The 25,172-nt window shown below is 39.7% G+C and overlaps 1 protein-coding gene across 5 annotated transcripts in view; it reads left to right on the forward strand.

The window, feature by feature from the left end:
• The window catches only part of ARHGEF28 (Rho guanine nucleotide exchange factor 28), a 367,072-nt gene that overhangs the window by 307,874 nt on the left and 34,026 nt on the right, over nucleotides 1–25,172 (forward strand). For all 5 annotated transcript variants that reach the window (XM_077462520.1, XM_077462516.1, XM_077462518.1 and 2 more), the window contains 7 exons: nucleotides 758–1,005; nucleotides 4,385–4,507; nucleotides 7,065–7,182; nucleotides 8,479–8,733; nucleotides 12,039–12,115; nucleotides 18,728–18,906; nucleotides 23,645–23,736. In XM_077462520.1, coding sequence (XP_077318646.1) covers nucleotides 758–1,005; nucleotides 4,385–4,507; nucleotides 7,065–7,182; nucleotides 8,479–8,733; nucleotides 12,039–12,115; nucleotides 18,728–18,906; nucleotides 23,645–23,736 — 1,092 coding nt within the window. The remainder of the gene's footprint in view (nucleotides 1–757; nucleotides 1,006–4,384; nucleotides 4,508–7,064; nucleotides 7,183–8,478; nucleotides 8,734–12,038; nucleotides 12,116–18,727; nucleotides 18,907–23,644; nucleotides 23,737–25,172) is intronic.

Below are 25,172 nucleotides of genomic sequence, written 5' to 3' on the forward strand. Positions count from 1 at the left end.
ACAGGCTGCACAAGGAGCCCTGTATCTTTGGAACCATAGGTGGCAGGAGCCCCAATTTTGAGCAGTGGTAGGGTAGGACTGTGTCGGGTATCGGGTATCTCTTTACCCCCCAATTTGGAGTCTCTGAGATCCCAGGTCACTAATCTACGACCCTCAAAGCTTGATGATTTTTTTTTCTTTTTTTTTTGCTCTGCCTCACCTGCCTCCCCTGACTGCACATCCCTGGTCCTAAGGTATTCACTCCATTGGTGGGGTGTATAAAGATGGTGTGTATTGTTTTTAGGTAACAAACACCTTGACTTGTCACTTTTCAGTAGATGATTATACAGTTTTAGTAGACCTTTACATGACAACAAACATATATTTTATAGCCATCTCATAGCCAATTGTCTAATTATTGTGTGGTGATTACACTCAGGAAGAATCTTGTATGGTCCAATCCCACCATTGTGTTGCAGTAATGTGCGCTAACGCATTGGACAAGTGTAGGTGCACTTCAGGACTATTCATTTTGGAGGGCATCTCAACCCACCTGCTTTGCAGCCTATTCTATGGACTTGTGTATTGAGGTGCACTTCAGTCCATTTCTTTTGACTATGCATTTGTGCCATTCAGGTTACTTATTGTCCTATTATGTAAGCCAATTATTGAGTGGACACTGTGTACTTGCAGTCTGCTGTCATTTGGGACATCTATGGGGGTCTAGGTTATTTTAGGATTGCTGTACTATCCTGTTGTTGTTTTTACTGCCTTGCAGAGCTCATGCAGACGGAACTGCATCATATCCAGACCCTGTTCATTATGTCTGAGGTATTCCGGAAAGGGATGAAGGAGGAGCTGCAGATGGACCACAGCACAGTGGACAGAATCTTCCCCTGCCTTGATGAGCTGCTGGAGAGTCACAAGAGCTTCTTTTACAACCTTCGGGAGAGGAAACAGGAGTCCAGGGAGGGCAACGACGGGAACTTTGTCATCAACAGAATTGGAGATATCCTGGTACAGCAGGTACTGGATGTGATGTCATTCAATGACCATACAAAACACGCTTTGTATTGTTCAAGCAGGTCATGTCATTTCATTGGTTGGAACACAACAATAAACAATCGTATTGCTCCATATGGCACAGTTGCTGGATATGTGAAAATCCAAGGAATAATATGATTAAAATCACCTTCTCCATGTTTAAAGATAAACATGTAGATCCTGTACAGGAGCTTCATTGATGCATCTTTCCATTTGCAAAGCTTCCCAATTTTCTGCAGTGAAAAAAAAAATATTCTGAAGCTTAAAGGGGTATTACACCAAAAAACAAAACTTTAATATACCACAGCTTACCAATTCTTGGATGCGGTGACTGCAATCGTTTTTCTTTTTTTTGGCTTTTTTTCCATTATTTTTTTTTGGTGATCCTGCCAGTAACACACCTTCTGTCTTAAGCTGGCCATACACTAGTAGAATTTCAAATGAACCTCCATACAAAAATGTGTTCATATGAAAATTCTCAGGACATTTCAGGACCTGTCATTCAAAAGTACTTCAAAATGTATTTTGCTTATTATTTAATTTTGCAATCAGTGGACTTTTGCTATAAGAAAACCACACATACTGTTAGCGTGTCTTGTTTGTGAAAACATTTTCATCCTGCTCCTTCAAATTTTCCCGCCACTGTGTTTGAAAATGAAAGTTGATTTGACCCCTCTTGTGATCAGAAAATTGGACTAATGTTCTTAAAAAGAACGTTATCAAACAAAATTCTGCTAGTGTATGGTCACCTTTAGGATGCCCTCATTCGGAATGGAGGAGCAACTGAGACACCTATGGGCAACAGCATTGTCACCTCGTGGGGAGGATAGTGGTAGATACACTAGTAGATTTAAAGGGACTTTACATTAGTGACTAACAAATTAAAGCCAAACTGCAGCTAACAGCAGTTACAGTAACCTTCTTTTCCTTTGGCGATAAAGGTTTTACACAAATTAATAAACGCTGATCATTGTGAGCACCCCTGTCAGAAGTAAATGAGTTGTCTTAACCCTCTAACTAGGGCAACTGTGGCCCTCCAGCTGTTGCATACCTACAAATCCCATCATGCCTCTACCTCTGGGATTCATGTTTTTAACTCTCAGTCTTGTAGTGCCTTATGGGACATGTAGTTCCACAACAGTTGGAGGGCTGCAGTTGCTCACCCCCTCTTCTAACTTCCACTTTTGCTTGACTGCTTTTCTGTTTAAGGTTCTGTTGTTTTAAAATAACAGACAAACTGACACTATCAACAAAAGGGGGAAACAAGCCTAAAAAAAAACCAATACAGTCACCACTGCAGTATTATAGAGGTTTTGTTTTGGGGTTTAACACCGCTTTAAGCTACAAATTCTTCTTCCATTTCCTCTTCTGCCAACACCTCTGATCATAGATGCACATGCATTGTGATAGTCTCATGTCGTCATGAGTGTCTCTGGTAAGATGTACTCAATGGAGGAGAAAAATATGAGTTCCATTACTTCTTTGAGACACATTTCTGCTGCGTGGTTTTAGAAATTCTACGTTCATAGGTCCCTAGTCATGAACAATGACACTCCTCCTTATTACAGGCCGCACGCCTGCCTTAAAGTGGTTGGAAACTCTCAAGGATTTTCCCCTTAATGCATGCTAATACAGCTGACCCCCAGACCCCAATTGTTCTTACCCAAGCCCAATTCGATCCAGTGATGTACACAAGTGCAGTGGCTCCAGACGCTGTCTCGGGTCCTCATTAGCCATATTGATAGCAGAAGGAGCAATTGGCTCCCGCTGCTGTCAATCAAAAGCTGTGACACTGGAGCAGGGGGTGGGGCTGAGTCCTGCTGTCTTTGTCAATGGATGCAGCAGTGGGACTTGGGAGCGAGCCTGCACGGGTGCCCCCATGGAAAGTGGCTATCAGTGGGGGCACCCACTGAAGAGCCGGAGCCAGGAGTGCCCCTTTAACTGCGCAATGTCTTTAATTTTGCCCAGATCCGCTCACTGAAGGTTGTTTCAATGAAATCATCCCTTGTTCTCTATCACTGAACATTTTCCTGTATTATGCAGCTTTTTACATGATATTCAATGCTGCAGAGACACTTAGCTAAACTAGAGCTGGCCATATATTAGTAGATTTTCATTTCAATATTTAAATTTAAATTTTAAGAACGCTTATTTGATTTTCCAATAGCAGGGTCAAATTGATGTTGGTTTTCAACCACAGTGATGAGAAAATTCAAAGGAGCAGGATGGAAAATATTTCTCAAATGATCAAATTCAAAACAGTGTTTGTGGCTTTCTAACTGTACAGTCCATTCACTCAAAAGTAAAGCAAATTAATTTTTTAACTATATTCGAACAGCATTCATCAAGCCATTGAATGTACTGAGAATTTTCATACATATGTCCATTTGAAAATCTACTAGTGTATGCCCAACTAAAATATATTCATATAAATGGTCCTTTCCTACATAGCCATGTCAACATATTTAGCGCCTTTCCCCAGATCAAATCACTGTTGTTTATGAAGACAGACTGTATGTCTACAAGATTATGACTACATATTAAGTCTTGGCATATTGTTAAACGGTGACACAATTTTTGATGAAATATTATAAAGGAACCAATATGGGTTAGTTAATGCTTTAGCTTGCAGAATTACTGCCTTTCTTTGGGTCAATCTGTACTAGAAGACATTACTTATATAGAAATGTTAGTTTTTGCTCCCATGCACATGCATGGGAGTGACATCATCGTGGCTAAGCCAATCAAATGGCAGCTGCCTGCAAACCCAGAAAGAAGTCTGGGTGAAGATGGAAGCCTTGTCAGCGGTGACAGCACGCCGCTGGAGGGCTTCATTTTCAGGCAAGTCTTTCATAATTTGCTAGTATTATAACATTCATTTGCAGGGGGAAGTTTTTTTTTTTTTTTTTTTTGCAGTTTGCAAGCAGATCCCCCTAAATACTTCCCTAACCAACATCTTTATCCAGCAATGTGCACAGGAGCAGAGGCTCTCTCAGCTCTCTCCCTCCTCTTAGGCTCAGACACAGCAGCAGGAGCCATTGGCTGTCAATCAGTCAGTGAGGAGGGAACCAGGGCAGAGCCATGCCTTGCTCTTTGTATCTCATGGACACACACCGCCTACTCAAGTATGCACAAGTGTCCCCTTTAGCAAGCGGCTTGCTATGGGGGCACTCAGCATGTGGGAGGGGCAAGTATCGCCAGTGGGGGAACCCAAAAGGGGAAGATTAGGGCTTCTCTGTGCAAAACCATTGCACAGAGTAGGTAAGTATAACATGTTTGTTATTTTTAAAAACTGTGCCTTTTACAATTCCTTTAAAGCATAAAGTTTATATAATTATTTAATTTTACATTTTCTTTCCAGTTTTCAGCTGAGAACGCAGAAAAAATGAAGCACATTTATGGAGAGTTCTGCAGTCACCATATTGAAGCTGTGAACTTGTTTAAGGAACTGCAACATAATAAAAAATTTCAGAACTTCATAAAAGTAAGTGTTCTTTTTATAGCAAGGCTTACTGGGAATCATTGTAGAAAAAAGCCGGAAACTCAGAGCTCCTCTTGTTAATCTTTATTAGCTACATAGCATGGATACAGGACAGATCCAGTACAGAAATGTTTCTGTCCTGTATCCATGCTATGTAGCTAATAAAGATTAACATAAGGAGTTCTGAATTGCCGGCTTTTATCTACAGTGGACTTTATTGCATGGGACACCCCGGCCTGTGCACCCGTCTTCAGCATCTTCACTCCAGACACAAGCGGTTGAGCTGGGGGGATGTTTTTTGCTTTTACTGAGAATCCTGTCTACAGATATCTTCCATGACCCCTAAAGTTATGCTGATCTTACATATTATAATTTCTAAAAATGTTGTCCACCTCCTTTAGACTTACAAAAACTATGTAATATGAGGGTCTATAAACAACCCAGTTAATCCGTATCCAATCAGCCCTTGCACCATACACTACAATATGTACAAATGCCCAAAATTCAGGTTTTCTGTGCTCTGGGCATTCGTAGATGAAACAATGGAGACCTAAGTCTCCATTCACACCTGGACGTTCTGAATTGTGGGCGAAATCATCGTGATTCTGCCCATGATTCAGAATCCTAGCAAAATGTGCAATGCCATTAAAGTGTTAGTAAAGTTAAAAAAAAATATTTCAGCTAAAATAACAAACATGTTATACAGTGAATCCGGAAAGTTTTTACAGCGCTTCACCTTTTCCATGTTTTGTTATGTTACAGCCTTTTTCTTAAATGGATTACTTTCGTAATTTTCCTCCAAATTCTACAAAGAATACCCCATAATGACCATGTGAAAGAAGTTTGTTTTAAATCTTTGCAAATTTATTAAAAATAAAAAAACCTAAAAAAATCACATGTACTTAAGTATTCACAGCCTTTGCCTTGACACTCAAAATTGAGCTCAGGTTCATCCTGTTTCCGCTGATTATCCTCTGCAATATTTGCCAAATACGGTTGTTGTTTTTGACAGGTACCCACTCCCACTTCTTTGGATCGCTAGCGCATCTGAGCAGTAGTGCTCCCTCCCTGCAGCCTTCTTGGACAGGTCACAGGTCCCAGAACACTGTGGGACTATTCACAGTGCAGCTTGCACATGTGCAGTGGGCAGCTGGCTGTGAAGCTGCAAGCTAACACAGCCAGGTGCCCACAGTTAAGCAGTTAAGATGCAGAGGACCAAAGACCGGTGGAAAAACTGTCTTGGGTGAGCACAGCGCTGGATCCTGGGACAGGTGAGTATCTGTTTATTAAAAGGCAGCAGCTACAGTTTTGTTTTTTGGTATAGATAAACTTTAATCTGTGCAAGAGTGAGAGATTAATACTTGGAGGACACTAGCAGATGGTTTCTCTCTCTGGGCCCCTATGAAATCCGTGTCTCTAGAACTGCTAACAGTATTTGTCACATGTACAGGCACAGTAAAAGCACAGATATATTAGTGAATTGGCATTCTTTAAAGCTGACATACTGAAAAGTGAAGGTGTTGCCTGTAGCAGCCAATCACATTCCAAGTTTGTCCATTGCAGTTTAGAAAATGAACACATGCATCAGAACAGAAAATGTTTGTTCATTCAGTTCATGAAGAATAATGATGTAATTGTTACATGTGAGGATAATAAATTAACACAAATTATACCATTACCTGAGCCAATATTTAATTCCTTGAAGGCAGTGAGAGTGAATAAATAATAATTCTGTCTGCACTCAGCCTACATGAACACTAATATGCATTGTTTAAATACATCTCTCTTTTAGCAGTTCTGTGTATAGGTTGTTGAGCATCTGGAGAGTATCTAGATTTGGCCTACTATACTTAGTCTTGAGCACTTTTTCCGTTGCATTGCAGCCCAGTCTTGGAAAGCAGATGGGTTTTCCAAGGCTGAGGTGCGACATACAAGAAAAAGCCAAGCGATTTGCGTAGTAGTCGTTTCAGAGCTGTTTAGCAACTCGTTTCAAACATCTAATTATTGAGAGTACTAAAAGGGGAAACCCCCTGCCCCTCAAAAGCAGGAGGCATATGCACTTCAAAGGTAAAAGTTGGAAACCGTTTAGGAATCGTAAAATTAAAGGAATCGTTTAGAGAGGAAAATTGTTCATTGCCATTGCCATCATCCTCTTCTGAAAATGCTATTTGCCTATCTGTCATGCCAAATTGATGGGACAGGCATTATTCTAATTAAGATTTTTTAATAATATGATTTTTGTCTACTTTCTTTGTTACAAATTGCCACACACAGGTTTATTAGAAAAGACTCTTCTAATATCACAAGGTGTATTTTGTTTAAGAACGCAAATAGATAATCAAAAAAGGTGCACATGACGTGTCCCATGTAAGTCATCAAGCAGTTTTCCATCTAATCATTTTCTATGTGACAATGGAATTATAAGCCAATTCTAACACTGCACTGCCACCCTGTGGCTATTTATGTGAACAAACAGTTACAATGTCTGATAAAATAAAGCTGCGGCTTTTAGTTTGGTAAAGGCTTGTATGCCTGTGTATAATATATTTTGTTTTTAAAGGTGACAAACAGCAATCTGCAAGCTCGTCGCCGCGGTATCCCGGAATGTATTCTTCTAGTAACACAGCGTATCACCAAATATCCAGTTCTTGTGGAGAGGATATTGCGCTATACTCCAGGTTAGTACAAAATCTCTAAGCTGGTAACTGTCACTTCTATTTAAACTGTAAGCACCCTTATGAGTGTTTAACCCTCTTGAGTGGTAATATTTTACTTGGTCTTTATGTACTTAATATGGGAGCAGGTTGTATTTCCACATTAAATACACAAGCTGTACTTCCTACTTACAACAGTATTAAATCCAAAAAGAAACATTTACTATATTGCAGCTTACCAATTCTTAGATCACCAGGCCAGATCACCAGGTGAAAACAGGAAAAATAAAACCATAAAAGAAAATGAATGCAGCCACCACATCTAATGATGATCATTTCTGTTTTTTAATACTGCTGTAATAGTACAGCATAGTTCTTGTTCTTTACTACTTTCTAATAGTATTTCAAATTTACAGATCAGAAATAGATGTTCACTTTGCAAGATATTTTTTCCCAGAGCTTAGTAAATGTAGTGAAGTTTCACTTTGCAAAGGATACCTGAACAGGTGCAAAGAGAATAAAAGATTATGCTTGTACATAATTTGATGATGGAAGTTCAGCAGTGCTTCCCCAAATTCAGTAAGCTATGGGAAAAATTCTCTTGCAAAATGCAACTTCCCTTGCAAACTGAACAGTCTATTTGGCTTTAGTAAATCAACCCCATAGTGTCAATCTATGTCAATAGACTTTTATAGACAACAATAGACTATGTAGTTAACTTATTTTTCCAGTAACTGCTGCCACATTGATTACATGATCTGAAATACAGATACCTTCTGTGAACCTCTAAATCTTTAGGGCCAATTCACACTATGTGCGGTGACAGACATTTTACCGCATGGCAAAACGTTTTTCACTGCAGGGACACACAGCAAAAAATTGCTACAGCCTAGCTCTGCACTAAAAATCAGACATTTGAACTCCGGTCTGTAAATCCCTCTTATCCAAAGACATACTGGTAGGTAAATTGGCTGTTGCCTAAACTTGCCCTAGTATGTGTGTGTGCGCATGTGAGATGGGGACCTAAAGCTGGCAATACATTATACAATTCCTTTATTCAATTTCTTTTAGATTTACCTTCAACTATGTATGCAAGGGCCTGCCTGATTGGATTCAAGTTGACCTCATGATATATGGTTTTGGTGAATCTAAAGGAAAATTGTACATGCAAATTGTATAATATATGGCCATTCTTAGATTGTAAGCTCCTTGAGGGCTTCACTGATGTGAAAGTACAATGTATGTAAATAACTCTGTAAATTGTCTGCGCTATATAAATGCCCTCTTGTCTCTTTAATACTTCTCATGTCCTATTGTTAGAGGGAAATGACGAACACAAAGATCTTTGCCGGGCCCTGTGCTTAATAAAGGACATGATTGCTGCAGTAGACCTAAAAGTCAGTGAATTTGAGAGAAAACAAAGACTTGAAGAGTTTGTGAACAAGATTGAGAACAAGACCTTCACCAAGATGAAGAATGGACATGTCTTTACAAAGCAAGACCTAAAGAATAAAGAGCGGGTGCTTCTGTATGAAGGTGTCCTCCTGTGGAAAACTGCCACAGGGAGGTTTAAAGGTACTCACTGTTGACAGTAATAATAATAATTAGTTTATGTAGCACTTTTTTGGTTAATCAATTTATTGCACTGATCATATTGCAGAAGGAAATGGCCTCTGTGACACATAGACTACTGTATCCCGTAGGCTTTAGTAAGCAGACATATCTTTGGTTTCATATGGAAATATGTCCTGAGATGGAGCCGATTGGTGGGGGAGTACGTTTTACAATCCTGAGTGTGAGAGGGCCAGTGTATCCTATGGAATAGTCATGTTTGTTCTGTGTGATGAAAGCAGGGTACAAGGTGAAAGTCATTGTTGCTGTAGTCAGTTCTGTGGGATCTAGATTATTCCATGCTTTGAAAGTCAACAGACCGGGCTATATATCCTTTACTTGGATCAGTTCCCACTACCAAGGAACTTGCTGTACCCTGATCTGGATTAAATCCTTCACATGGCTTGGCATTGTAATCTGAAAATACTTTGAGAAGATTTTCTACATTTTAATATAAACACAAATTATTGAAGAGGAACTGAACACAGAAATCTGTGCCCTAAAAATGGTAGGCAGAAGGCAAAGGACTAGTAACTAGTGGTGACTGTTCCCCATTCTCCATCCACCGTATTTTCCCTGTTACTGGTTTACCGTGCCTTGCTCCACACTGTGTCTCTCTGTGTAGGCAGCCAACTTGATAGAGGCAGGGCTTTGCTTCCTGAGCAAGAAGAACAGTGAACAGTAGAGTAGTGACATGACCAAATCTCCTGAGACTGTCACAGGTAGCAGTGCCTAAGAACTTGCACTACAGATGTACAGCTGTGAGTTTGTAAGCATGGGAGTTCCTTGGCACCCCCACATACCAAGAAGTGCACCGCATATTTTGTGGGGAGCAATTTTAGATCAAAGGCATAGTTTTCAGATTACGATTACAGTCACCATTTGGATATTCTCTGTAATATGATTATGAGTTCAGTTTCACTTTAAAGTCTGATTTAATTTGCCCCTTAATGTTACAGGCTGCATCAACTAATTAAATGATTATCCCTAAAAAAGTATTATAAAAACTCTAGCATTCCCTTATATTGTTTTATAAATAGTGCAGCGCTGTGTCTCATTAAACAATGTGCGTACAAAATTTATATTAAACATTTCATGATCAAAATAATGTTTTAAATTAAAAAGTGAAAATGTAAAAAAAAATTGAAAAAAACAACAACAAACAGTTCATCTGTGTCAATGCTTCCAAAGTAATCACCGCTGTGTGTGTTTGTCCTCAAAAGGACCAATATCCAGTGCATACCTCCATCAGCTAAAGTGCCTGCTCACCTCAAAGAGCAATGCAAAAACATAGACAAATCACTCCTCGTGTCCGCCACAGTGTATCAACCTTCACTCTCCAATGGTAATCCTACCTACTCCAGACTGCTCCTCTGTGTGGGTAACCAGCGTTTGTGTTGCTGCCAGACGAACCTCCCTCCACTTTCTCATAAGTGCTTAATCACGCTATTACTTCCATAGGTTATAAACATGAAACAACAAATGCAAGTGCCATAGTGTACTCTGTTTGCATATTTATTAAAAGCCCCCAAAGCAAATCCACTTACAAAAACTTTAAAACCGCATGTCTCAAATCATTACTTCATTCACCCCAAATTTACACTCGCAATGCTTCACAGATTTGGCTCCTCCCCTCTAAACACGTGTCAGCCTCTCATTGGCCTTCATCAGTAGTTAAATTAGTTTAGGTTGTGTAGCCCATCTACCATATCCTCAGTCTGTCCAGATTTTCCACACCCTTAATATGTAATATTTATTACAGGTACTTCTATAACTCCACCAATTTATGCAGCACTTTACACATATACATTGTACATTTACATCAGTCTCTGCTCTCAAGGAGTTTACAATCTAAGGTCCCTAACTCACATTCATACATACACATACTAGGGACAATTTAGACAGGAGCCAATTAACCTACCAGCATGTCTTTGGATACATAATATTGCATAAATACAAGGCCTGTACCACTACATAGCCTCCTATTCTGGTTTTAGGCTACATTTTTAGGACAGGAGTTAGTCTACAAATAGTTATCCTTGTCATTTTGGTTCAAATGCATGGGGATTAAATCCAGCTATTATACTTTTCTGCGGACCTAAATGATAAAAACGATAAATTCTAGTACTCACAAAGTATCCTCCACTTGTATAAAGGAATTTAACCTTCCTAATGTTCTTTCAGTTTCCTCAACTACATCATGCTAAGGCACAATTTCCAAACACACAAGACTCCTTCACCAAAACCTCCTCCTAAATATATGCTAAGTTCCTCCCTCCCTAAAAAGGCTTATTTCTTTCTTCTACAGGACACTGTTGAGTTATTAAGCCTTCTTATTGTAAAAAGTCCAGTTGGGAAACATAAGTGGACCTTTTGATATGACAAAGTAGGATGAGGGGCTGGAATTGCAGAAACTAATCCTACTCGTATTTTCATATAAACCCAACTCAGTTGTGTATTTTACATAAAGCATACCTAACCTTAAAATCATTAATATGTTGTCCAAAGTGCTATAACACACTGAGTCCTCCTTTCACCTAAAATGGCCTTGCCCAATTATCCAAGAGTTCTGGCAGAAAGTAGTTCAGTTCTTATGATATAGTACCCAGTGGTTCATTCTACTGCCAGTTTTATTCCTTCCATTTTAAAGTCAAAAGCACAAGAATGGTTAATGTCAGCTTGTAAAATAATTGCCAGTTTTTTTATACATAGTCAACCTCTCACGAGATAGTCCTTGCCTTTTTTTTATTTTTTCAGTGATGAAATAAAACCAAAAGACCCAGTAGTCTCCATATTACTACTTGTGTGGCTTTATGTAAAGTTCAGCCAAGCGTGTATACATTGAGAGAATAGGGCTGTTTCTGTTCATTCCAAAATGTGGGAGGGCTAGTAGGGGGTATCATAAAACATTTGGCAAACTAAACTACCAAACTCCTGTTTACGTGCCGAAAATTCACATAATGGCATATTGTTGGGCGCTTAATGTCTTTCAGTCTTTGTGCTCTGGACTGAAACGTTTGTAGCCAATGCAGGCCTGAAAGAAACTGGTTACGCTGGATTATGTACCGCAGACACCATGTTGGCTGTGAGTTCTTAACCTGCATTGTACACGGCTGTGCTGTTTTTGCTGGGAGAGTTTCATTCTGGAACAGAAAAAAATTACAAGTCAATGCTTGGCTTCACACGTCTTGATTCAGACTCTCAACAAATATTTATTCAGAAGAAAAGTTTCAAATCTTAAACCTATTTTTTTTTTAAATATATTTTAGATATCCAAGCCCTACTTTTAACTGACGTGTTGCTGTTTCTTCAAGAAAAAGACCAAAAGTATATATTTGCTGCTGTGGTAAGTTTTTATAGTTCAAATGTCTTGGAAAAAAAAAGTGATTTAATAAACTAGTGATGAAAACATTTAGAGCCAATAAGTCAAGAGGTTTATTGGCAACTGCAAGCACTCTTCTGTTTCCAGACTTGCTGACTCTAAGAATTTTGTCTCCTGCTTAATCAGGTTTTAGGATTTCTTTGCAAAGTGAAAATGCAATACTTTTCATAAACAGTTTTAAGTAGCAGTCCAATGGTTTGTTTAGCACTGTGTTGACAGTCTTTCTTTTCTGTAAATACTTAAGTTTTGTTTTACTGAATTTGCTGCCTACTCAGATTGCCAGTTTAGATATTAAAGAAGGGTGTGGGAGAGCATCCTGGAGAGAAAACTGTCCTAAATCCTGCATACCACCTTAAAGGGATGCTAACAACAAACTGTTTAATTTACATTGTCCCTTCTCTTTCTGTATATGGATGGTGGCACTGTAGTTATTAAAAAAAAAAAAAACTCTAAAATACCTTTTCCTAATCGATATACAGCTGTCACGTGACCCAGATCTTTCCCAGCCTGTCTGCCGGGATCACATGCTCAAAAAACACCCTTTGGAACACAGAGTAAAAATAAATAAATATTATCAATAAACTGTTATAAATTGTCATACATATATTTACACAAAGAGAGGAGTTCCCCTGTGGACTATAGCAGTACAGTAGCAGTCACAATCAAAAGTAGAAAAATAATCATATATTTATTTTAGAAAATACAAAGATAAAAACATGTATCATGGAGTGTACATACCAATCAACTGATATCGCAAGTAGTCAAAATGGATGATGATTGAATTAGATCCTTCATCCGACGCGTTTCACTGCTTACAAGAGATACTCCTTCCTCGGGGGTGGAGAGGATATAGAAACTAATAGCAAAAATCAGATGCTTATAGCACACTCCATAAAATGAAAAACAGTGTCACAAGCAACACAGTGGCCATAGGAGACCACCATCGCCCTTTGGAAACCCAGTATGCAAAATACTATAATAAGCCCAAAAAGATCATTAGGAGGGCTCAACGCACATGGAACATGAAAAAGGACCAGCTGAGGCCCATGGAGCGAATCCTGGGTATATGCTCAAAGGAAAAATAGAGAACAAATGTCCTTCTTACGAGTATGCGGGAGACATTCAGAGGTTATAACTGTGCAGCTTGTGTCTCTTGAAGAGGTCTCATGTGAGCAGGTTGCATTACCTGTCCACACACATTGACACTCTATTTAAATGGTGTACTTATATTATTGTTGACGCCCCCAGCGATTGGCATCAGATTTTTACATACTGGGTTTCCAAAGGGTAATGGCGGTCTCCTGTGGCCGCTGTGTTGCTTCTGATGCTGTTTTTAATTTTATGGAGTGTGCTATAAGCATCTGATTTTGTGATTAGTTTCTATATCCTCTGCCCCCCTGAGGAAGGAGTATCTCTTGTAAACTCCAAAATGCGTCGGTTGATGGATCTAATTCAATCATCCATTTTGACTACTTGTGATATCAGTTATGGTTGATATGTACACTCCATGATACATATTTTTATCTTTGTATTTTCTAAAATAAATATATGATTAACTTTCTACGTTTGATTGTGACTTCTACCTAAGTGCCACTAAAGTCTTACCAAGGGGTACTCCTCTCTTTGTTTGCTTAAATTTGTATGTTGGCACTGTAAAACACCACAGCTACAAAATCCCTAGCTGAATTGGGGACATTGACAGAAGGTGGGGAAAGAGAACAGCAGAATCAACCAGGTTTTTTGCAAAATACAGAAAATGAATCTTAGTGACTGAGTGTGTGTGAACAGCATGTAATACAGCATTTATTGATAGTTTTTTTTTTTTATGATGTGGATTTTGTGACACTTAATTCTACAGTAGATGCATATACATCTGGCTCTAGATGTGTCATATACCTTTTTTTTCATTTATTGACTGCTCAACACTCTTAGGCCTTATGCACACTGGTTTATTGTAAACCGTGTTTTTTCTGATAGGAGAAATCAGAATTAAAATTGCACCTAAGCTGCAGTTTTTAAAACACGTTTAGGCATTTATTTAATTGGCCAGAATAGTAATTTGTTCTGGCCATTGAAATTCATAAACACTCACTCAAGCTCTAAACGCGCTTAGGCACCTTTGGCATTTTATATCCCCAAAAGCTCCTTTCCTGAATTAATATTATTATTATTAATTTTACAGATACTTATATAGCACCATCAATTTATGCAGTGCTTTACATAAATATTATACATTCACATCCGTCCCTGCCCTCAAGGAGCTTACAATCTAAGGTCCCTAACTCACATTCATGCATACACATGGGCCTAGAGACTAGGGCCAATTTAGACAGCTTTACTTTAAACAGGAAGACGTTGAAGTATAGCTAAAGCTATTTATTTTACTTTTGGTTAAAGTGAACAATGGTTAGCATCCCTATCAGTTTTCTTTTTTGCAATCTGTGTCTTGTTGACAAGATTTCCACTAGCTTCCTGTCCTGGAGCCACAACAAAAAATAAAATGGAACCACCTCTTAGCCCCTGTACACACAGTCGGAAATTCAGACGGAAAAGGTCCGACCGGACCATGTTGTCGGATAATCCGACCGTGTGTGGGCTACATCAGACTTTTTCCGTCAGAATGCCCCACCAACAAAGTTTAAGAGCTGGATATAACATTTTCCAACAACATGATCCGATTGGACTTTGTCCGATCGATTGTAGAGAATTCCGATCGGACAAAGTGCCACGCATGCTCAATTGAAATTACGAGACCAAAGCTATTGGCTACTAGCCGCAACATAGTCCCGTCGTAACGAACGTCATCACGTTCTGAACGATCGGATTTTGCGACAACTTTGTCCAACCGTGTGTATGCAACACCAGTTTCAGACAAAATCCATCAGAAAAAATCCGACAGATTTTGTTGTCGGACTGTCCAACCATGTGTACAAGGGCTTAGACAGTTGTCGCTGGAATTAGGTGTCCCTATTGGAAGATCGAACTTTTACCTTGTTTTTTCGGTGACTATCTTGGTAATAAGGGCCACCAATACAAATAGCATGGATCTTGTCTCACTCTAGACAAATATTATACAAATGGCAGAGTTTCTAACCCTTTTTCTATTAAATGCAAAACAAATGAAAATGTTTTCATTTTAAATACACTTTAATTTCATTGGATCCAATTTGATTTCTTATGTTGGTTTATCTCTTGAGCAGCTTATATTTTTCTATTTAGCTGTTTGGAATCCAAAGAGTTGTGCTTTAAACAGAAGACAGTTTGCATTTCAAAGCCAAATCCAGACTTCCACCCATCTGAGGTTTTGTGGCATGCTTCTGAAGAATGCTCCCCATGCAAAGGATCTTAGAATTATCAGTTTATTGGTACAGTTGTGTATAGAACAGTGTAAAATTTTTTCAAGCAGCTCTGATCAGCAGCTAAAGGAAGTTTTTGGCAGACGCTACAGCTGGTAAAGTTAATTATACCAGTTACTAAATGCAGAGGTCCATATAATATTTCAATTTGAAATGATAAGCGTTTAATACCTTCCTGCCCACAATTTGTTAAGCTGCTTGGGATGTGCTAAGAAATGTCCTCTCCTTTAAAGCCAAGAGCCAACATTCCGCATGGCTGCTGTTTCTCTGTCCCAACTATCAGTGAGATCTGGGGTCCTCATTGATGATCAGAGTGCTTCCCAATGTTATGTGATCAGTATGGTCAGCCTCTAACTCAGCTGGAGGCTTTAGCAATGAAAATGAAAGCCTTCAGCCTGCAGATGAACACTGCTACCGTCAAGCTGCTGTGCTGGCCTCTATCTAGTACTGTAACTGTCAGATACAGTTGTATTGTTAAAAATAACCTAGTTAAAAAAAAAAATTGTTAAAAATGTTTTCACTTTTGTCAGCCCTATAATAAAAGCAGAGCAGGGTATTTTTAATAAAACCGTGTACCAAATAAAAGCTGTAGATTTTACTAAAAATGTATATAAAAATAATTTGTCAGAACTATATAGAAATACATGTAATAAATAAATTACATTTAGATATGCAAATTGGTCATAACATTATCATTAAAGTTAACCAACACATGCTGACACTGCAAAATTTTGCCTGGGAATCTAGACATCAATGACCTCTGGCCAGGAAAATGTTTCAGTAAAAATGTTTTCTATGTTATTGGTTTTATGCAGATTATGTTTGTCTAGCATTGTGATTCAGTTGAAGCTCCGACCATATTATAGGAGTCATTCATGCAGGAATGCAGAAAATTACTAAGGGTATACTATATAAATGCAAATTCTGCAGAACAGTCATTGTGGTTTATTGCCCCTCTCATGTCATTGCAAGAGTGGAGTTCTCTCTGCAGACTTTCAGTGAAATCTCAGACTCTCTAGGTGGCTTATTTGCTAGTCCCATGATTGTATTTCCAGCACTTGTGCTGCATAGGTGCTGACTGCTGTCTGAAATATGCATATGAAGGTAAACCTGCAAATCTTTTTTAAAAAAAATTCAGGATAAGTAAAAAATAAACAAGTTGCTTTCAAATCAAGTATGCAGTAACAAATTAGAAAAAAAAATATTGAACGCTAATAGTTTGATTCCTCCATTCGTTGGAGGACACACTAAATATTCTTTCAGCCAGTGATATACTAGCACCTCTGGAGGGGTTGGAACACTATGCAGATTGAAAGGGGGCAGTTTCTGGTGAATATACTCCCACACATACCAGTGAACCCAGCTTGGTGTCCTGAAAAAGTAGAATGTTTCTTCCAGCTCTGCTGGAACTTGGGCAGGCTATACACCGTTCGAATCTCAGCTGGTTCAGCGGAAACCGACTGAGATTCAAACTGTGTATGGGCAGGCTGAATGTACCAAGTTGATAGATCGACTTGAGTAGAAACAGAATGCCAGGTTTTACCTGTGATTATCGCTAGCAGCTGCTATAGAGTCTAGCAATAATCACGGGCTTCCCCTGTCCCTCGCCAGGAGAAGACAATGGTCCGGCAGGAGGGATTCCCCTGTCAGCACTGTCTGTGTTCATGGGGGAATCAAGCTAATTTCTTTCCTGCAAAATGTGGTTGCAGGAAAGAAATTCGCTCCATGTATGGCCGGCCGAGTCTCTTCCTCGGATAATTCTTTGATCAAGAAGTTGCTGGTAGTTTGTCACTCCAACAGCTGTCAAGCCACAGCGTCTTCCAGTATCAACCTACATTTGGTACAAAGACCCTGCACTCTTCTTGCATTGCAGAGGCCACTCTGAGGAAAGTATTTTTCATTCAATGTGAATTGTTTTCTTGTGTCGTGTCATGTCATGTCATGATCCGAGAATTCAGTGCAGCATTCTTGCCCGAGTTAACAGAACCTCTGTTAGTTTCCTTCTTTTTTGTGTTCACTTGTTGTTTTGTTCTGAAAACATCACATTACTGCTGGCTCCAAGTGAGTTCATTAGCATGGATTGGGGTATAACCATTAGGAACTAGTGATGTTATTTCTATATTTCAACTACATTGGGGGCCAGTCTACTCACAGGTGGAAGACTATGCCTTCTAATGAACCACTGGAGCAAAGAATTTTATGGCACGATCAAAAGAGTCCAGCAGGTGGAGGTCACTTAACTATAGTAACCCTTGACACAGGAACTTTTGTAACCTGTACCAATAAATCATAGGCTCTAAAACTATGGTGCCCCCCCCCCATCTTGAGCCTAGTACACATGGGCCAAATTCTGGGCAACATCGGCTGCTTCACTAAAACCCGGCTGACATTTGGCCTATTTGTATGGCAGCTGGTCCAACAGAAGCCAGCCGTGTATGCTGGAAAACCAGCAGCCAACCGGCTCCCGATCACCGCTCTCAGCCAATGGCTGAGACCGGCTCCCGATCGCCGCTCTCAGCCAATGACTGAGAGCACTGTCCAGAGTGTTCTGGCAAGGTGGCCGCCCCCCTGTCACAACACAATAGCTCAGCGGGGGTGATTGCTGTACTAACATTGATTAGTACAGCAGCTCCAAACTGAGCTGCCGCAGCGCTGAACGATCAAAAAACGTATAGTGTATACTAGGCTTAAAACTCAACTTAAGCTGGCCATAGACAGATCAAAATTCAGGAACAGGCCATAAATCTATAGGCAGGCTGGTTATACTGGAGTTGCTCTATTAATCAACTTCAGTACCACCAGCCTGTCAGGTTTTAGTCATATAATCACTGTCGCTGGCTGCCAGCGCTGATTGGATGCCGATTGGATGCTGGTTTTCCAGCATGCCGGTTTGACTGAAGCCAGCTTCTGTTGGATAGGCTGGTGTACACATGAGCCAAATGTCGGCTGGTTTCTGTTGAACTGGCCGATATATATGGCCCATGTGTACCAGGCTTAACAGTACTGAGTGTATCTGTGTCCAACTATTCTCATTGATTCACAACTTGCTGAATCAGGCTGAGTATTGTTTTTTTTTATTTTTTATTTTTTTGGATTAAGGGTATTTTCAGACTGGTATCTATAGATGAGGTGCAAATGTCAGACATTCGTGATGACTGTAACTTCTGTCAACTATTTATAATGCCTATTAAGTGCAGATTATTTATGTGTTTTTATAAAGGATCAGAAATCTCCAGTAATTTCTCTGCAAAAACTGATTGTGAGGGAAGTAGCCAATGAGGAGCGTGGGATGTTTCTGATAAGTGCATCATCGGCTGGACCGGAAATGTATGAAATTCACACAAATTCCAAAGAGGAACGAAACACATGGATGAGACAGATACAGGAAGCTGTGCAGAGGTAATACTAGCATTTAAGCGGCATAGGCTACGACGTGACTTAGACATTAACTTATTTTTTTTTTTTTTTCCCAATTGGTCTTTACAGAATAGTTCTGAAAATGATGTAAGACATATTTATCTGAACTATAATGTGTTATGGATGAAATGTAATGGAGTAAAATTTACAGAATATCTGTAGTTACTTGGAGATCAACACATACCGTATTTATCTGCGTATAACACGCACCCCATGTTTAGTAGGGGATTTTAAGGAAAAAAGCTTTTAGGAGTGAAGTTTAAGGAAAAAAAACGTACATTTAATTGCCCATCAATGTAGCCTTATCAGTGTCCATCTGCAGCCTTGTCGATCATTGCACACTTGTCAGTGTCATTTGCAGCCTTGTCAGTTTTTTTTGCAGCTTTTCCTTTTAAAAATGGCACCGCCGAGATACAGAGCCTGATGTCCTGTGCATCTCGGCGGTGCTCGGTAGTTCTCGGCGGCTTTTGGCCGACGAGAATGGCCAAAGGAGATTGAAAGCCGCCGAGAAGAGCTGAAGGCAGCTGAAAGCCACCTAGAGGCTCACAACGGTGGGGGATCGATGTATAACATGCAACCGCTATTTCCCCCTGATTTTCTTGTAATTTAAATGAGTTGTAAAGACAGAAGTTTTTTTATTTTAATGCATTAAGATAAAAAACCTTGTGTCTGTGTAGCAGCCTCCCAAGCCCCCCCATAATTACTTACCTGAGACCCATCTCTCTCTAGTGATGTCCACGAGTGTCTTATGCCGCGTACACATGACCGGACTTTCTGGCAGAAAAGGTCCAACGGTCTTCCAGACAGACTTTCGACGAACTTCCGAACGAATGGACTTGCCCACACATGAACGGACCAAAGTCCGTCCGAAAGTCCAGTTTTGAACGTGATGATGTACGATGGGACTAGAAAAGGAAGCTCAATAGCCAGTAGCCAATAGCTGCCCTTGCTTCGTATTTGGTCCTTCGGACCAGCATACAGACTAACGGTTTTCCCGATAGGCATTGAGTCCATCGGACAGATTTGAAATGTTCTATTTCTAGGTCCGTCTGATTTTTTAAAGAAAAATGATCAGACTATCCCACACATGATCGGACTATCCGATGGAATGATCCAGTCGGACCTAGTCTGCTGGAAAGTCTGGTCGTGTGTACTCGGCATTAGCCATCCAGGACTCTCCTGATTGGCTAATACACAGCAGCGATGCCATTGGCTCCTACAGCTGTCATTCAAACTCGGCCAATCAAAAGAGAGAGGGCAGAGCTGGGTCAGGGCTTCATGTCTGAAATGATACAGGAAGCTGTGACTCAGCTCGGGTGCCTCCATAGCAATCTGCTTGTTGTGGGGGCACCCGATAAGAGGGAGGGGCCAGGAGCAGCGAAGAGGGACCCGAGAAGAGGAGGATGGGCTTCTCTGTGCAAAACCAACTGCACAGAGAAGGTAAGTATAACGTGTTTGTTATTTGTTTTAAAAAAAAAAACAAGACTTTACAATCACGTTAAGCCTGTGGGCCCATTGCATAAAACTGTTAGGCAGCAGCAATGAAAGGAGATTGCTAGAGGTGCAGCTTGACACCATTACCTTCAGTACAAAATATCATAGTTTCCTTTTTGGAGATCATTTTTTGCTAAATTTCTTGTATGTACACATTGGTTCCTAATTTGGTTAAATAACTAGTGAACATTACACATTATTTTATGTAAAGGGCTCTTAACCATTTTGGGACTTTGTGTTTTATAGCATATCTCCTATGACCAAAGTTTCCAGGGTGCCCTATCCCTTGTATCCTGCCGCGGCTCCCAGACTATTTGTGCTGGCAAATCCCAGCTGTCAAAACGACAGTAAGGACTCGCTCTGTATGGCAGAAGGGGCTACAGCCGCTCCTGTGTAAAATTACTCTCGCAGACAGTCTCTGTAAGTGTCATTGAGAAATACAATGTTACAATGTTTTGTTATGTTGTATTTACTCAGTTTAATTCATCTGTAGATCAAAGGGTTGACCTTAACTTTGCATATGATATTAGTCAAAGCAACCTCACAAGTAGAAAAAAAAAAACTTTACATAAAATGTGTTCCTGTTTAACCCCTTATTAAACTTTAGTTGACCTTAATCAGTCCTAATTAAGGTGGACCTTCACCCTAAACAAATTTTTGATGCCCCTCCTGACATTTGGATATTCATTTTTTTTTCAATTCAGTAGACTTAATGTGCTGCAAGGAATGGCATTTTCAGTGCCCCACCCCAGTGCTGGGATTCTGGGTGCGCAGATGTACCACAAGGCTTCTGGCCCTGACAGAGCCTTGGGGCACATCTGTGCATGTGCAGCCTGCCTGCACATCTGCGCCCGGCTTTCCATTGCACAAATTGTGGTTGTTATGGAAGTTCCAAGACATGTTTGTACAGGAAATCTTACATCTGCACACGTGCCATTATAAAGCCAATGGCACTGATGGAGGAGGGGGGTTGGGATTATGTAAAGCCAAATTGAAGGGGACTGAAGTTTCTCTTTAACGTAATCTTCACCCTTCTTCATTTTAGCTATTACTTTTCTGCTGATTTTCTTTATTGTTAACCAATAATATTTATTATTTTATTATTATTAATATTCACGATTTATATAGCACCAACAGTTTACACAGCGCTTTACAATGTATAGGGGGGGACAACACAATTACAGTACAATACAAAAGGTACAGGAGGGCTCTGCTCGTAGAGCTTACATTCTAAAGGGAGGGGGTGGTGGTACAAAAGGTAATAGCTGCAGAGAATGATTTGATGGGGGTGGCTCGGGGACAGTTGTTAGGTGGCTGTGGGAAAAGCTTCCCTGAATAAATGAGTTTTCAGGGATCTCATAAAGGTGGACAGGGTAGGGGCTGATCAGACAGACTGGGGCAGGGAGTTCCAGAGGATGGGAGAGGCTGTGGAGAAGTCTTGAAGGCGACCATGAGAGGAGGTAACAAGGGAGCTAGAAAGCAGGAGGTCCTCGGAGGAGCTGAGGGCACGATTTGGGCGATATCTGCAGATGAGGTTGGTGATGTAGATGGGGGCTATGTTGTGGATGGTTTTGTATGTTATGGTTAGCATTTTGAATTTTACACGTTTTACATTTACATTGTTTTATTATTATTATTTTTATTTTATTAACATTTTTTTGAAATTTTTTATCATTTATTTGTTAATTTTTGTAGTGTCACGTTAAAAAAGATGCATGAAATTGAAAAAAAAAGTGAATTTAACTGTGTGTGTGTATCTTAAAGCAGAAGCAAAGGGATTTCAGCAAACAGATGAGAACAGCAGTGTGCAATCTAAGTGTAGTATTTTAACAGATTTATTGTGGTGAAAAGACAAATGCCAACTCACATTGTGACAGTTAAGGGCTTCTGATATACAGTCTCACAACAACAGGGAACCTCGGACTAATAGGGGTACTGGGTGGATGGATACACCTGCAGGACCAAGAGAACACACCGGGGGCACCAAACTAAGTGTAGCATTAATATTACTAAGAAATACTTGTAAATTTGTAACTTACCATACATGGGAAGACTGTATCCATCCACCCACTACTCCTATTAGTCTGAGGTTCCCCGTTGTCCATCGGACGCCCTAACTATGTGATGAGCCTGATTTTAACTGTCACAATGTGAGTTGCCATTTGTCTTTTCACCACGATAAATCTGTTAAAATACTACACTCAGATTGCACACTGCTGGAGATACTTCAGCCTCTTCAGAGGTGCTGCATCTGGTGCATTGAAATCAGCAGAAAGTTACCCTGAACGCTCCAAGTGGATTCCATGAACTTTTTGCTGTTCTGCATAGACATTTATGTTCATGTAAATGCTTTTTGTGCCATATACCCCATTACTAAATATACACGGCATACCTACACGTTATTGCACACATACCTTATAAAGTGCCCATCTCCAACACTGCGATGTTCACAATCTCCCTTGCTGCTCTGTTACAGGACCTTTCATCTTCTTCAGGTGCCAGGAGTATACACGGAGCTGTGCATATATATATATATCTCTATCTATATATCTATATCTATATCTGCTAGCATTTTTTTTTTACTTTGCTGGTTCAGTTTTCTTTTATGACCAAATTGTGGCTAAATAAACACAGCAGAAATGTACAATTGCTCTAATCTATGAGGAGTATACAGGTAGGAAAGCTAAATTGGTAAATCACACACATTGGTAATTTGTGAACGTTTCTAATGTTTGAAGATGATGAGATAGACTATACAAATGTTGTATAGTGTGGAATGCATTTCCCTACAAGCCTGCTGATTACATATTCAGCAATCCTACAGAAGCACACTGCCAAACAGTGATAAGCAATTGATTTGTAGATAAGATGAATGTGAATTTTGATCGGATAATCACATCAGTGACAAGCTGTGTCCAGATTTGAAAGATCCATGTAGACCGTGTGATTTTTATGTAACTACAGACATATAATTCTTATTTAAAGGTAAAATAATCATCTGTTGTGCAGTTTAATGTTGCATTCCATTCATTTCCACTTACTACTCTTCCTCACAGCAAGCACCTTTTATGAGCTTCCTATATCTAAAAATGGCAGATAATGGAACAATTAATGGTCCAAAAACCTATATAATGTTATAACAATAGACTTCATTGAGTTATTTTTTAAATATATACATATTTTAAAGTGCGTGTCTTTATCTTTCCACCATGTTTTATTTCCAAAGCTGTCCAGAAGAAGATGAAGGGAAAATCAGTGAATCTGATGAAGACAGGCGTGCTGCAGATGCACGAGCGGCCAAAGCTCAGCAGTATCAAGGTGAGTAAATAAGGCTCACTAGTGAGGTTCAACGTCTTACCTGTTCCTACACTGGGTCCAGCACTTCACCATCTCACCCCTCTCCAAGACTATATATGACACTGAATGATGTTTGCATATGGAGACTTTAAAAAGCAAAAAACACTGACAGTAGGGCATTCGTTATCATTGCTGCCTTTAGGATTATTGTTCACTCTGGTGATAGTATTGACCTTTGAATTAACTATATTGCTAATTATGGTTTTACTTCATGATCAATTTAGAGCATAGATATTTTTTTATTTTTTTTACATCCAGTTGTTTAGAGCTGGCAACAGAAGTGTCTCCTATTTTCCATCAGTGAAGGGCAGAGGAAGAAGCATTTAGGCAATCCTGTTTTTGTTAGGTGATTAATATTAAATTACAGTGATCAAAAGTGCTAATTTGATAGTTCAGATCCAGCTTTTTTGCTGTAGCCAGAACTGTTAGTAACGTCAGTATAACACCCTGGGAACAAACAGAGCAACTGCAACACAGTGTCCTAAAATAGTTATTTGCCACGCACCTGGCTACACCTATAGCACTCAGGTATATGTAGAGGAATTCTTAAAATCAGGATATGTCTGTCTAGTGGTGACTTTTTCGCTCCAGGAACGTCACATGGACAAGATCAAATGCTCACCTATACCCAGAACCCACACTCCATTAGAGGAGTATACTTTGCTTGGGCAGAGATGAGCTATCAGGAGGCAGGAGTTTACTATTACTGGCAAACTTGCATTTGTAAATGTGGAATCAGCGTTAATCTACGTTTCTACAGATTTGCAAGTGGCAATTTCTACCATGTTTATTATAAGGAACTGCACTGCAGCCATGATGACATGAATGTGAATAAAACTTTTTTTATGTGAGATGTGCTCTACCTCGTGTGCATCTATTTATGTATATTCCAATTAGTATTCCTAGTTTGTTTTCTTCTTTTGCTAATGAATGCAGGTATGAATGAGTATTACAGAGTAATGTCTGCTATTCTGTAAAGTTACATGTATTGAACATTTACAGTTACATATCTGTTCTATTTTTTTTTTTTTACATATTAATTTAGTTTTTTAGATGACTACAAAGCAGTAATTATGTATGTTCCTTCTTTAATCATACTGCACTATTATGCAGGTCTTAGCGTACTAAGCACAATGGCTTTATGTTGTGCACTGATGTCTACAAAGAATCCCCGCCCATTTCTGACGTCATGGGACATCACATGAAGGGCGTGGGGTCACCCAGTTATGTCACCGGGTGGCCCGGCCCTTGTCTATTTAGGAGCTGTCAAAGCGAGACGAGAGCAGTTGGCGGGAGGCCACCCCATCAAGGCAGAGCATTTACATTTTTGCTATTTTTCGGGTCTGTCAGGAAGCCTGATGGTGGATTTACATTGCGGGCGCTTTTTTATTTATTTT

Source organism: Lithobates pipiens, unplaced genomic scaffold, assembly GCF_037356315.1.
Source record: "Lithobates pipiens isolate NorthernLeopardFrog02 unplaced genomic scaffold, aLitPip1_a1.2 Scaffold_3, whole genome shotgun sequence".
NCBI classification, from domain to species: domain Eukaryota; kingdom Metazoa; phylum Chordata; class Amphibia; order Anura; family Ranidae; genus Lithobates; species Lithobates pipiens.